The 14,258-nt window shown below is 36.5% G+C and overlaps 2 protein-coding genes across 6 annotated transcripts in view; both read left to right on the forward strand.

Moving 5' to 3' along the window:
• The window catches only part of LRRC7 (leucine rich repeat containing 7), a 1,535,715-nt gene that overhangs the window by 1,081,731 nt on the left and 439,726 nt on the right, over nt 1-14,258 (forward strand). For 4 of the 5 annotated variants that reach the window (XM_050804492.1, XM_050804501.1, XM_050804531.1 and 1 more), the window contains one exon: nt 13,698-13,795. In XM_050804492.1, coding sequence (XP_050660449.1) covers nt 13,698-13,795 — 98 coding nt within the window. Of the gene's footprint in view, nt 1-13,697; nt 13,796-14,258 lie in introns of those variants that run through there. The other variant, XM_050804511.1, reaches the window with a different exon arrangement.
• The window catches only part of SRSF11 (serine and arginine rich splicing factor 11), a 763,374-nt gene that overhangs the window by 181,616 nt on the left and 567,500 nt on the right, over nt 1-14,258 (forward strand). The window lies entirely within an intron of this gene.

Raw genomic sequence — 14,258 nt, forward strand, 5'->3', positions numbered from 1 at the left:
ACCACATTTCATATACCTAGTTGCGATCTGTATCTCTTCTTTTGAGAAATGTCTATTCAGATATTTTGCCCATTTTTAATCAGATTATTAGATTTTATTCCTATCATGTTGCTTGAGTTCTATATTCTGGTTATTAATCCCTTGTCAGATGGTTAGTTTGCACATATCATCTCCAATTCTGTGGGTTGTTGCTTCACTTTGTTGATTGTATCCTTTGCTGTGCAGAAGCTTTTTAACTTGATGTGATCCCGTTTGTCTATTTGGTCTTGGTTGCCTGTGTTTGTGGGGTCCTCTTCAAAAAATCTTTGCCCTGATCAATGTCCTGGAGAGTTTCTCTAATGTTTACTTTTAGCAGTTTCATAGTTTGAGGTCTTAGATTTAAGTCTTTAATCCATTTTGATTTGGTTTTTTTATATGGTGAGAGATAGGTGTCTGGTTTCTTTTTTTTTTTTTTTTTTTTTTTTTTTTTTTTTGCCAGTGGATATATAGTTTTTCTACCACCATTTATTGAAGAAACTGTCCGTTCCCCAATGTGTGTTCATGGCACCTTCATCAAAAATGAGTTAACTGTAGATATATGGATTTATCTCTGGGTTCTCCATTCTGTTACACTGATCTATATGTCTGTTTTTATGCCAGTGCAATACCATTTTGTTTACTACAGCTCTGTAGTGTAATTTAAAGTCAGGAAATGTGATTCCTTCAGTTTCATTCTTTTGCTCAGGATAGCTTTTGCTATTCTGAGTCTCTTGTGGTTTCATATAAATTTTAAATTTGTTTTTTCTATTTCTGTGAAGAATGTCATTAGTATTTTGATACGGATTGCCTTAAATCTGTAGATTGCTTTGGGTGGTATGGACATTTTTACATTGATTGATTCTTTGTTCATTGTTCATTGTTGATTCTTCCAATCCATGAACATGGAATATATTTCATTTTTGTGTGTCCTATTCAAATCTTTGCATGAATGTTTTATAGTTTTCATTGTAGAGATATTTCACTTCTTGAGTTAGGTTAATTTCTAGGTATTTTATTTTATTTGTAGCCGTTGTGAATGGGATTACTTTCCTTAATTCTTTCTCAGATTGTTCTCTATTGACATATAGAGGATACTACTGATGTATGTTGATTTTGTATCCTACAACTTTGTGAATTTGTTTATAAGTTCTAATAGTTTTCTTGGTGGAGATGTTACATTTTTCCAAATATAAGATCATGTCATCTGGAAACAAGGATAATTTGACTTCTTCCTTTCTAATTTGTGTGCCCTTTCTTTCTTTCTCTTGGCTGATTGCCCTATCTAGAAATTCCAGGACTATGTTGAAAAACAGTGGGGAAAGTGGACATCCTTGTTGTGTTCCTGATCTTAGAAAAAGACTTTCAGGTTTCCCCATTAAGTATGATACTAGCTGTGGATCTGTCAGAGGTGGTTCTTGTTATGTTGAGGTATGTTTCCTCTATCCTCAGGTTTTTGAGGGTTTTTAATCATGAAGGGATGTTGAATGTTATCAAATGTTTCTTCAGCATCAATTGAAATGATCATATGGTTTTTGTCTTTTATTCTGTTGATATAATGTATTACACTAATTGATTTGCATATGTTGAACCATCCGTACATCCCTGGGATAAATCCCACTTGTTCGTGATGACTGATCTTTTTAATGTATTGTTGAATTTGGTCTGCTAGTATTTTGTTGTAAATTTTTGCATTAATATTCATCAGTGATAGTGGCTGATAGTTTTCTCTTTTGATGTATCTTTGGGTTTGGTATCAGGATAATACTGGTCTTATGAACGAGTCTGAAAGCATTCCTTCCTCCTCTATTTTTCAGAATAGTTTGAGTACAATTGGTATTATTTCTTTAAGTGTTTGATAGAATTCAGCAGTGATACCATTGGGTCCCAGGCTTTTCTTTGCTGGGAGACTTATTACTATGGTTTCAATCTCATTACTGGTTATTGGTCTGTTTAGAGTTTGGATTTCTTCATGGTTCAATCTTGGTAGGTTGTACGTGTGTAGGAATTTATCAATTTCTTCTAGATTTTTCAATTTGTCATCATATACTTCCTCATAGTAGCCACTAAAGATCTTTTGAATTTCTGTAGTATCACTTGTAATGTCTCCTTTTTTATCTCTGATTTTATTTATTTGAGTCTTCTCCCCCTTTTTAGTCTGGCTAAAGGTTTGTCAATTTTGTTTACTTTTTCAAAAAGACAATGCTTTGTTTCATTGATATTTTGTATTGTTTTCTTCATTTCAAATTCTTTTATATTTGCTCTGATTTTTATTATTTCTTTCCTTCTACTAATTTTGAGTTTGGTTTGCTCTTGCTTTTCTATTCTTCAAGATGCATCATTAGGTTGTTTATTTGAAATTTTTCTTTTATGATGCAGGCACTAATAGCTATAAACTTCCTTCTTGATACTGCTTTTGCTTTATCCCATAGATTTTGGTATGTATTTCCATTATAATTTGTTTCAAGATATTTTTTTCATTTTCCTCCTTAACTACTTCATTGTCTCACTGGTTATTCAGGAGCATATCATTTAATTTTCATGTGTTTGTGTATTTTCCAAAATTCCCCTTTTTATTGATTTCTAGTTTTATTCCCTTGTGGTCAGAGAAGACGCTTAATATTATTTCACATTTTTTGAATGTTTTAAGACTTGTTTTGTGATTTAACATATGGTCTATCCTTGAGAATGATCCATGTGCTGAGGAAAATAATATGTATTTTGTAGCTCTTGGATGAAATGTTCTGTAAATATCTATTAGGTCAATTTGGTCTGCACTGCAGATTAAGTCTGACGTTTCCTTGCTGATTTTCTGTCTGGAAGATCTGTCTAATGCTGGCAGTGGGCTGTTGAAGTCTCCAGCTTTTATCATGTTGAGGTCTATCTCTCTCTTTAGCACTAATAGTATGTGTTTTATATACCTGTGTACTCCTGTATTGGATGCATATTTATTTAAAATTGTTATATTCTCTTGCTGAATTCACCCCTTTACCATTATATAGTGACTTTTGTCTATTCTTATAGTATTCATCCTGAAATATATTTTGTCTGATATAAGTATAGGTACTCCTGGTCTTTTTTGATTTCCATTGGCATGGAATATCTTTTTTCTGTCCTTTTATTTTCAGTTATGTGTGCCTTTATAGGCAAAGTGTGTTTCTTGAAAGCAACAGATCACTGGGTCTTGGTTTTTAATCTGTTCAGTCACTCTACATCTTGTGATTGAAGCATTTAGTCCATTTATATTCAATGTTATTATTGATGAGTAAGGACTTCCGCCTTTTTATCATTTGTTTTCTGGTTGTTTTGTCATCTTCTCCTCATTCTTTTCTTCCTTCTTGTCTTCCTTTTAGCAAAGGTAATTTTTCTCTGGTGATATCATTTAATTTATTGCTTTTTATTTTTTGTGTACCCATTGTATGTTTTTTGATTTGAGGTCACCATGAGGCTTGCAAATACTATCGTATAACACATTATTTTAAGCTGATAACAACAACACTCTTTGCAAAAACAAATGAGCACAAAGAAAACGAATAAAAACTCAGCACCTTAACTTTGCCTTCCCACTTTTTAACATTTTGTGTTTCTTTTCTTCTTTTTATTATACTTTAATTTCTTGGATACATGTGCAAAACATGTAGGTTTGTTACACAGTTATACACGTGCCATGGTGGTTTGCTGCACCCATCAACCCATCATCTATATTAGGTATTTCTCCTAATGCTACCACTCCCCTAGCCCCCATCCCCCGACAGGCCCTGGTGCGTGATGTTCCCCTCCCTGTGTCCCTGTGTCCATGTGTTCTCATTGTTTAACTCCCACTTATGAGTGAAAACATGTGGTGTTTGCTTTTCTGTCCCTGTGTTAGTTTGCTGAGAATGATGGTTTCCAGCTTCATCCATGTCCCTGCAAAGGACATGAACTCATCCCTTTTTATGGATGCATAGTATTCCATGGTGTATATGCGCCACATTTTCTTTATCCAATCTATCACTGATGGGCATTTGGGTTGTTTCCAAGTCTTTGCTATTGTGAATAGTGCTGCAATAAACATACGTGTGCATATGTCTTTATAGTATAATGATGTATTATCCTTTGAGTATATACCCAGTAACGGGATTGCTGGATCAAATGGTATTTCTCATTCTAGATCCTTGAGGAATCACCACACTGTCTTCCACAACGTTTCAACTAATTTACATGCCCACCAACAGTGTAATAGCATTCCTATTTCTGCACATCCTCTCCAGCATCTGTTGTTTCCTGACTTTTTAATGATCACCATTCTAACTGGCATGAGATGGTATCTCATTGTGGTTTTGACTTGCATTTCTCCAGTGACCAGTGATGATGAGCTTTTTTTTGTATGTTTTTTGGCTGCATAAATGTCTTCTTTTGGGAAGTGTCTGTTCATATCCTTTGCCCACTTTTTGATAGGGTTGTTTGTTGTAGTTTTTATTTATATCTTATCATACTGTCTATGTCTTGAAAGGTTCTTATAGTATTATTTTGATTAGTCCATCCTTTAGTCTTTCTACTTAAGATAAGAATAGTCTATATACCACAGTTACAGTGTTATAATACTCTGTGTTTTTCTGTGTCCTTACTGTTACCAGTGAGTTTTGTACTTTTAGATGGTGTCTTATTGCTCATTAATGTATTTTTCTTTCTGATTGAAGTACTTTCTCTAGCATTTTTTTCAGAACAGATCTGGTGTTAATGAAATCCCTCAGCCTTTGTCTGGGAAGGTCTTTATCTGCATGTTCAAAGGGTGTTTTCACTGGAGAAAGTATTCTAGGGTAAAATATTTTTCCTTCTGCACTTCAGATATGTCATGCCATTCTCTCATGGCCTGTAGACTCTCTACTGAAAACTCTGCTGCAAGACATATTGGAGCTCCATTGTGTGTTACTTGTTTTTTTTGCTCATGATGCTTTTAGGACCTTTTCTTTTTCCTTGACCTTTGGGAGTTTGATTATTAAATGACTTGAGGTAGTCTTATTTGGATTGAATCTGCTTTATGTTTTCTAACCTTCTTGTACTTGGCTATTGATATCTTTCTTAGATGGGGAGTTATCTGTTATTATTCTTTAAAATAAACTTTCTACCCCTACCCCTACCACATCTTTAAGGCAGTAAGTTTTAGATTTGCCCACTTGAGGCTATTTTCTAGATCTTGTAGTCATGCTTTATTTTTTTATTCTTCCTTCTTTTGTCTCCTCTGACTGCATATTTTCAAAAGCCTGTTTTCATGCTAATTGTTTCTTCTGCTTGATCAACTCTGCCATGAAAAGACTCTGATGCTTTTTTCAGTGTGCCAATTGGATTTTTCAACACCAGAATTTCTGCTTGATTCTTTTTAATTATTTCCATCTCTTAAAGTTATCTGATAAAATTCTGAATTCCTTTACTGTGTTATCTTGAATTTCTTTGAATTTCCTCAAAACAACTATTCTGAATTATCTGTCTAAAGGTCACATATCTCTGTGTCTCCAGAATTGGTCTCTAGTGCCTTTTTTAGTTCATTTCACGAGGTCATGTTTATGTTTTCCAGGATGGTCTTGATGCTTATAGATATTCATCTGTGTCTGGCCATTAAAGAGTTAGGTATTTATCATTGCTGTCAAAGTCTGGCTTGATTGTGCCCATCCTTCCTGGGAAGGCTTTCAAGGTATTCAAAAGGACATGTATGTTTTAATCTAAGCTGTATCTGCATTAGGGAGAACCGCAAGTTCATTAATGTTGTGGTTCTTGCAAACTCATAGAGGTACCACCTTAGTTGTCTTGCATAAGATCAGTATTTTCCCTTACTTTCTCCAAAACAGAGTCTCTTTCTCTTTTCTGAGCTACTTGGAGCTGCGGGTGGAATGACACAAGCACCTCTGTGGCCACCTCCGCTGGGACTGCACTGGATCAGACCTAAAGCCAGCACAGCACTGGGCCTCACTATAACCACTCTCTGGCTATCATCTATGTTCAGTCAAGGCCCTGAAGTTCTATAATCAGTAGGTGGTGAAGCCAATCAGGCCTGTGTCTCTCCCTTCATGGTGGCAAGTTCCCCCAGGCCCCAGGGGGGTCCAGAGGTCCTATCTGGGAGCCAGGGAGTAGAATCAAAAACTTTAGGAGTATACCTAGTATTCTAATTTACTGTGGCTGAGCTGGCAGTCAAACCATGAGACACAGTCCTTTCCACTCTTCCCTTGTCTTTCCATAGGGAGAAGAGTCTTAGACCATGGCCACCATCCCCACAGACCCATGGGGATTAGTGCTAGGCTACCACCAATATTCCCTTAAGGCTCTAGGATTCTTTATTCAGTTTGTGGTGAATGTTTTCTGGCATTGGACACATCATTCAGGGCAGCGGGCTTCCCTTTGGCCCAGGACAGGTCCCGAAATATCATGCAGGAGTCAAGGCCTGGAACTGGGGACCCCAGGAGCCTGCTTTGTCCTCTTTCCCTCTTGGCAAAGCTGGTACCTAAGGTGCAAGACAGTGGCCTCTTTACTTTTCCCTTCACTTTTCTCAAGCAGGAGGAGTCTCTTCCCATAGCCACCACAACTGGGAATATGTGAGTTTCACCTGAAGCCAGCAAGTCTGAGTCTCACCTGAGGCCCACAGCATAGTATCTGGGTATCACTGTTGGTTATTCAGGACCTGAGGGCACTTTAGTCAGCAGGTGATGGTCCTTCCCCTCAAGGTAGCATGTTCCCTTCTTGCCTAGGATGTGTCTAGTAATATCATCTAGGAGGTAGGGCCTGGAAAGGGTGCCTCATGACTTTGACTGGTGCCCTATCCCACTGTGGCTAAGCTGGTATCAATGATCCAAGACAAAGTCTTCTTACTCTTTTCTTTCCTCTCCTCAGGCAGGAGGAAGGAGTGAGTCTCTTTTGGAACCATGAACTGTGCAGCCTGGGGTTAGAGGAGAGGTGGCAGATGAATTCCTTAGCCACCCAGTTGGTATCTCAGTAGGTCACATATGCTCCCAAATCCACTGGCGCTGAGTCCAGTTGAGTCTTAGGACTTACCTTAGAGTTGCAGTTCTAGTGGCCTAGACTACCTTTCAAGTTTACTTATGGCCTCAGAGCATTTTAGCCATGGTGGTGAGGCTTGCTGGAGCTCAATATCCTACTGCCGGGATGGGCAATACTCCTGTGGCTAGGGCTCATTTAAAAACTCCCTCTGTGGTTGGGCATCAGCTGAGTTCAGCCTAGTTATGCTTTCTGCTATGATAGGGGCAGCATTGAGTTCAATGCGATGTCCTAAAACTGCTGCATTCATTCTGTCTCAAGTGCTGAGACTCTCCATGCCATGTGGCCACTGCTGGGAGATAGGGGTGGAGTGATGTTTGCAATTCAAGACTCGTTCCTGCCTTCTTCAATGCCTCTTTCAGTGATATGAAGTTAAAACGAAGCACTATGGGTGCTCACCTGATTTTTGGTTCTGATAAAGCACTTTTTGTTGTGTGTGTAGATAGTTGTTAAATTGGTGTCCTTGCAGGGTGGGGGTGGTGACGATTGGTGGAGCCTATTTGGCCATCTTCCTCTGCCCTTCTACTTAATACATTTTTTTAAAAAGTTGTATTAAGTAAAGTTCAATTCCTCTGTCACACTAGCCACATTCGAAGTACTCAATAGCTGTACGTGGCTAGCAGGTACTTTACTGGACAGCACAAATACTGAACATTTCCATCATTGCAGAAAGTTCTATTGCACAGCCCACTTCATAGTTAATAGATCTGAGGTCAAACAGATCTGGATTTAAATCTTGATTTTTTTTGTACTTATTCTGTGTGTGATCCTAAGCAAGTCACTTATATTTCTTAGACTCAGGTGATCCATGGATAAAATACAGATGACGTAGATAATGTACCTATAAAGAACCTAACAAAGCACCTGGCATATAATAGGCATTTGAGAATATTTATATGTGAAATCCTTATTCTCTTATCCCAACTCCCTTTTCCTCCAGTGAGCCAATCATTTTCCTCCTTCTGCCTCCATCAAGTGTAAATCTATTTCAACTAGATTTTCACCCAGACTTCACATCCTTCATTCACCAGAAACACTGCCATCCCAATCCATGATTCTAGATTAGTCCAAACATATTCCCTGATCCAGCTGAGTCAGCCAAACCTTGTTAGGGGATATTATTTCACTATTGAGATTATCGACAGTGAGTTGATAATATAAATGAGCAGCCTGTAGGTTCCTGTGAGTCACCTCCAGGCAACTTGGCAAGCCTTTGATTGTGCTTTTTTGGCTACTCTTCATTTTCGATAATGTCTGTTCTAACTGCAGTCTCTTCCTCAGGCCCTACACCTCTGTGTTAGTAGACAACTTTATCACCTGAATGAATTCAATGGACTTGTCTTCCCTACAATTCCAAGTATATATTTTTTATTTACAGAGGTTCCCAAAGGCCAGTATCTAAACAAGTGTACAGCTGGCTGGCTACTTTCGAAGCACCTGATTAATCTAAAAAACAAAACAAAACAAAAAAAAACCATCAACTAGGACTTGACCTCAACCTACTGCATGATAGTCTTTAGTACTGGGAAAATCACTCCTTGGGTGATTTTGAGACCTAGCCAAATTTGGGAGACACCATCAAGAATGTCGTGGACACTTTTTGCTTATAACGGCTGATTGCTATTTCACGCTGTTTGATATTAACCTGGCTGCCCTCATTTCTTCCTAGCAGTCGAACATGTAGGCTGCACTTTTTCAGAGCTCTTCAATGAGTTGTTAGAGCATCTGTCTCACCTGTGGTCATTACATTTCATCTCTCCTTGCTAGAATTGTTAACACACTCCTACTGGTGGCTTGCCAAGCTTGAGAGTAGCTAGAACAGCTCCTTTGCCGTGACCTGGCTGTGCTCCAAGATTTCATTTTTGGTCATTTTGTCTGACTATTTAATGCAAACTGTAGATCATAGATAATGGTGGTGAAAGAGTTCAAGTAACCAGAAGTGTAATCTTAAGAAGATGCAAGTTTCAGTTATATAATAATTTAGATGTAAACATTGCTCTGTAAAAATTTTAACTTCATTTTAAGTATGTTTCCAGTGGGCACGACATATCGCATTCCAACGAACAAAATGACTTTTAGTATCTTCATCGATTAGTATATCATTCATGTAATTTGTAGTGAATTGTTTTGGCCCCAGTTATCTTTTTGGCAGTTCTCAAAAACTTAAAATGTCACTGATGGAAGCAAACATTTCAGTGACAATAGCAAAATGATAAGAAATCAGCATGTAATCAACAGATTAACACTAAAAACATATATTTGAAAATAAATATCATATATATATATAATTTTACATCTATAACATATAAATATGAAGGCAGATTTCACTCTGTTGCCCAGACTGGAGTACAGTGGCATGATCATGGCTCACTGTAGCCTCCACCTTCCTGTGCTCAAGTGATTCTCCCACCTCAGCCTCCTGAGTATAGATATTAATATAAATATTAGTATTATGTTAAAGATAATTTTACCAGAATTAAAAACATGTTATATATTTGAATCTCAGGTATTCAGTCCCCTAGTGGAATTATAATCATGAACTCATGGAAATAAGGGACTAAGAAGCAACTAGAAAAGTCCAGAAAAGATTGGTTAAAGCTTAGTTGAGCCTTCTTCTACTTCCGATGTGGCCTTGAGCAAGTCACTGAGCATATCTGAGCTTAATTTCTTCATCTTTAAAATATTCTTTCATCAGGTTGTTCAAAGGATTAATGAAGTAAATGGTAAATGGTAAAGTAAATGAAGTAATTTAATTCGTGAAGGGATAAAGTAAATGGTAAATATATTACAAAATATTTTAATTGTTTCTAAGGTCCAAGTTAACTATAAAATTTTGAAATATTTTCTAAATTCTCTACAAAATCTGTAATTTTGTAGAACTTTAGTTAATTCATGGTGACGACAACCCACTTTTATCCCTGTTAGTGTCCTTGGAAGATTGTCATTAGTAATCCCTTAAATCTTATTGATAAAAAATGAAGTATATTTAGTTAAGTTCTTCATTTATGAAAATTGGCCATTTATATACCTGGATATTTTGTGTTTCCCTAATAATCAGAAAATTTGTAAGCCAAATTTTTTTTCCTCAACAGTACTATCTGTTTTCATTTTCTTTACTAAAGACCAGTTGTAACATTTTTCCAAATATATGGAACTTTAAAATATTAGTATATGATCACATTTCTATTTGTGATAATCATTATTAATAATAGCTTCATTTCCTGAGCTCTCCATTGTGACAGGCACAATGCAAAGCATTTTACATGTGTTACCATATTTAATCCTCACAACAATCCTGTTGTTGTGTATGTAAGCATGTAAGTAAGGCACAAAGTATGTGAGTAACTTTACCTAAAATCATCCTTTAAGAAAGAAAAAGAGAGGTTAAACCCAGGCATTCTGAATCCAGAGTTGAGGAACATTACATTTAAGCCATACTACATTGCCAGCATTGTATAATCTCTTGCATATCTGCTCATGAGTGTTCCCAAGATACAACCTCTGAACACCATGATTCCTGGGAGGCTAACCTGAGGGTCTTGGATACCAATAGTAACCATCTAAGTCCTCCTAAAGCCTTTGAAAGTACTTTCTAATATGTTTTTGAGTTTTTCTGACATACCCTCAACCATAATGACATGGAAATCCAGTAGACCACTTTTGTTTTCACATATTCGATAGTCAGAGATAAAAAGGAAAAGTAATAGCCTGTTCAAGAGAGTAGTTTTCATGTATTCCCCAACCAACATAACTTGTCATTCCCCATCAGAGTGTAATCACAATGAGTAAAAGTGTTTTTAAAAATTACACTACAATTTTATGTAGACATTTGCATGTGCAGGTTCTGTTTGCTCTAATTTACTATCTTAAGCTTGTAAATACTAGTGAATAATTATAAGCTCACTTAAATTGTTATCAGATCATCATGGAGAGTTCTGCATTTGCCAAAACATATAATCAAAATTGTGCGTTGAATTAATTCAAGAGTCAGAAACTAGAAAATTTGATATAATTTAGTTCGCATAGCTAATCTTCATGGTGAAATTGCAGGGACAGATCTAGAAGCTTACTCTTCACCCCGCCCCCCACGCACACATATAATGTTGAAGCAGTTTATGTCTTCAATTCTGCAAGTTTCCACTTGGTTTCCTGTCATTGTATTATCATTATCTTGAGAGAAATAACTTTTTCTCACTTGAAATGAATTTTGAGTGAAACTAAGATTCAAGTTATCACTGCACATTAAAAAACAATTTCTTATACTTTACAAACATAGGCATAGGCATATGAGTGCATGCACACACACACACACACACACACACACACACAAGCACATAAAGCAGCCTCTACATATGAATGGACTGATTTCAGTACATTTGGAAGACTATTTTTAAGCCCCAATGATAAGTTCCCATAGGAGTAGTAGTATGTTACTATTCCACCCCAAAAGCCTTTTTATCTCATATTTTCCACCACTTAACACACTGCTTTTATGGAATCATCCTTTCTCAATTTCCCCTCCAGATACAAGGAACATAATCCTCTCTATACACTACTAATCCTAGAAAACCCTCTGCCAGTATACCCATAATAATCACACTGTTTTCAATGGTATGCATGCTATCAACCAGGACAGTTATCAAAACCAGTGATATCTCTGGTTGAGGATAATCACATAGATGTTAAGAAATAACGTTTATATTTTCAAAATGATAAATACTATGGTTTACTTTTTCAAATCCTGAGCATTCAATTTTTTTAGTGTTATAGAAGTTAGTAGAGTGTACACTGATGTGCAAAACTGTAAACTTTACTGAAAACGGAAAATACCACAAAGTATACGCTGCTACAGATGCTCACCCAAGTTGTGTTTGATTAATTTATTATTTTCTGGTTGTCAGCATCACCATGTAACTGGTAACAGAAAGGTACAATTTATATTAACCACTCTTTTCAAAAAATCACAATTATTAGAATTTAAAAACGGTCTGATTCAGTCATTAGTATTGAATGAAATCAGCAGTTCCATTCCTGAAAACTGGTACTTTTTGAACATGTTTCTTATTTCAATAGTTTTAGGGGTACAAGTGGGTTTTTATTACACAGATGAATTGTATATTGGTGAAGTCTAGGAATCAGTGCACATGTCACCCGGATAGTGAACATTGTACTCGATAGGTAGTTTTTCATTGATCACCCTTCTCCCACCCTTTCCGTTCTGAGTCTTCAGTGTCCATTATACCACTCTGTGTGCCTTTGCATACTCATACCTTAGTTCTTACACTTATAAGTAAGACATATGGTATTTGCTTTTTGTTCCTGAGTTACTTCACTTAGAGTAATGGTCTCCACTTCCATCCAAGTTACTGAACATTATTTCATTCTTTTTGTGGCTGAGTAGTATATTCCAGTAGTATATATATCCCACACACATATATACATTTTGTGTGTAGATATATATGTGTGTGTATATATTGCACATATATACACCCCACATTTTTATATATAGTATATATCATACATATCATATATGTCATATATGTGTTATATATTATATATCAATATATCATGTATATCCCACATTTTCTTTATCCACTTATAGGGTGATGGGCAGTTAGGTTGATTTCATATCTTTGCAATTGTGAATTGTGGTGTAATAAACATATGAGTGCAGGTGTTTTTATGAAATAGCATCTTCTTTTCCTTTGGGTTAATCAGTAGTGGGATTACTGAATCAAGTGGTAGATTTACTTTTAGTTCTTTGAGAAATCTCCATACCGTTTTTCATGGAGACTGTACTAGTTTACATTCCCAGCAGCAGTGTATGTGCTCCTTTTTCACATCCATGCCAACATCTATTGTTTTTTGACTTTTTAATAATGACCTTTCTGGCTGGGGTAAGGTGGTATCTCATTGTGAAAAACTGATACTTGAAATGTTGGTAAAAGATACGATTTTTCTTTCCGAATGATGTCCTATTTTTAAATTTATTTACTTTACAAGTAATTACTCTTAGTCGATCGGTCTTTATTTTATTCAGCTTGGGCTGCTATAACAAAATACCATAGACTCAGTGCCTTAAACAATAGACTATTGCTCTCAGTTCTGGAGGCTAGGAAGTTCAAGGTCAAGGTGCTGATAAATTTGGTTCCTTGTGGAGGCCTTCACCGTGGCTTGAAGACAGCTTCCTCCCTGTGTCCCCTCATGGTGGAGAGAGAGAGAAGTCTACTCTTTTTCCCTTTTTATTTCTCTCTCTTCCTGTAAAGACACTAATCCCATCATGGATGTTCCACTCATAACCTCCTCTAAACCTAATTACCTCCCACAAGCCCTACCTTCAAATCATGCTGGGGGCTGGTGCTTCAATATTTGAATTTTATAGGGACATATTCAGTCCACGGCACTCTCTAATTAAAGAATGTGCATATGTTTCATACACATGGTGTTTTAAATTTTTTTAATTGGAATGCTGGAGAAGTCAAGCACTCTCCAATTTACTATGGTCCCCAATGCTCCTTGCCAGCTCGCTCCTTGCCAGGTCATCTTCATGGTGTTGTCTAGCAAAGTTCTGTGGGTATTTGAATTTTAGACCATTTAACTTGTAAACATCTATCAAACTTTTGGTATTAAAATACTCTTTTGATTCTCTCTTATAGGATGGAGAACCTAATAAGGGGAAGGAACCCCCCACAATACCAGAGAAGTCCTTGTAAAGAGGTTCGTGCAGCACTTCGGAAAAGGCCTGAAGAGGAGTGTAAGTATGTTTAATAGGATTAACTGTGTTCTAGATAGATTTTGGTGAGTAGCATAGTAAAATGAAATGAGTGACCTTTAAATGGTTAGTCAAGTAATAGAATATTTGCTGAGTTGAGTTGGTCTTTTAAAAATAACTTACCATATGTTACCTGAATGTAAGTGCTTACTTAGAACATTGCTTTCTTAAGGATATTTCTCTGGTACTTCAAGATGTTCTACTGATAATCAAGTTCCCTGTTCAAATGAGATGGGAAAAGGCTGTACGGTCTGACAAATCTTCCTTAGATATTTATACCATGCATGGTAATGGTTCTGAGACGTCCTGAAGTAAAGAAACTTTTGAAATGTATCTAAAATCAACACTTTCCAGTTTCCCTTTAGCCACAGGGCTCTTTTAACATTTTTTTTTTTTAACTGAGAACTTTTTAAAACCACTCCTTTAGACAAAGTACTAGATATCT

The sequence above is a fragment of the Macaca thibetana genome, chromosome 1, assembly GCF_024542745.1.
Source record: "Macaca thibetana thibetana isolate TM-01 chromosome 1, ASM2454274v1, whole genome shotgun sequence".
Lineage (NCBI taxonomy): Eukaryota > Metazoa > Chordata > Mammalia > Primates > Cercopithecidae > Macaca > Macaca thibetana.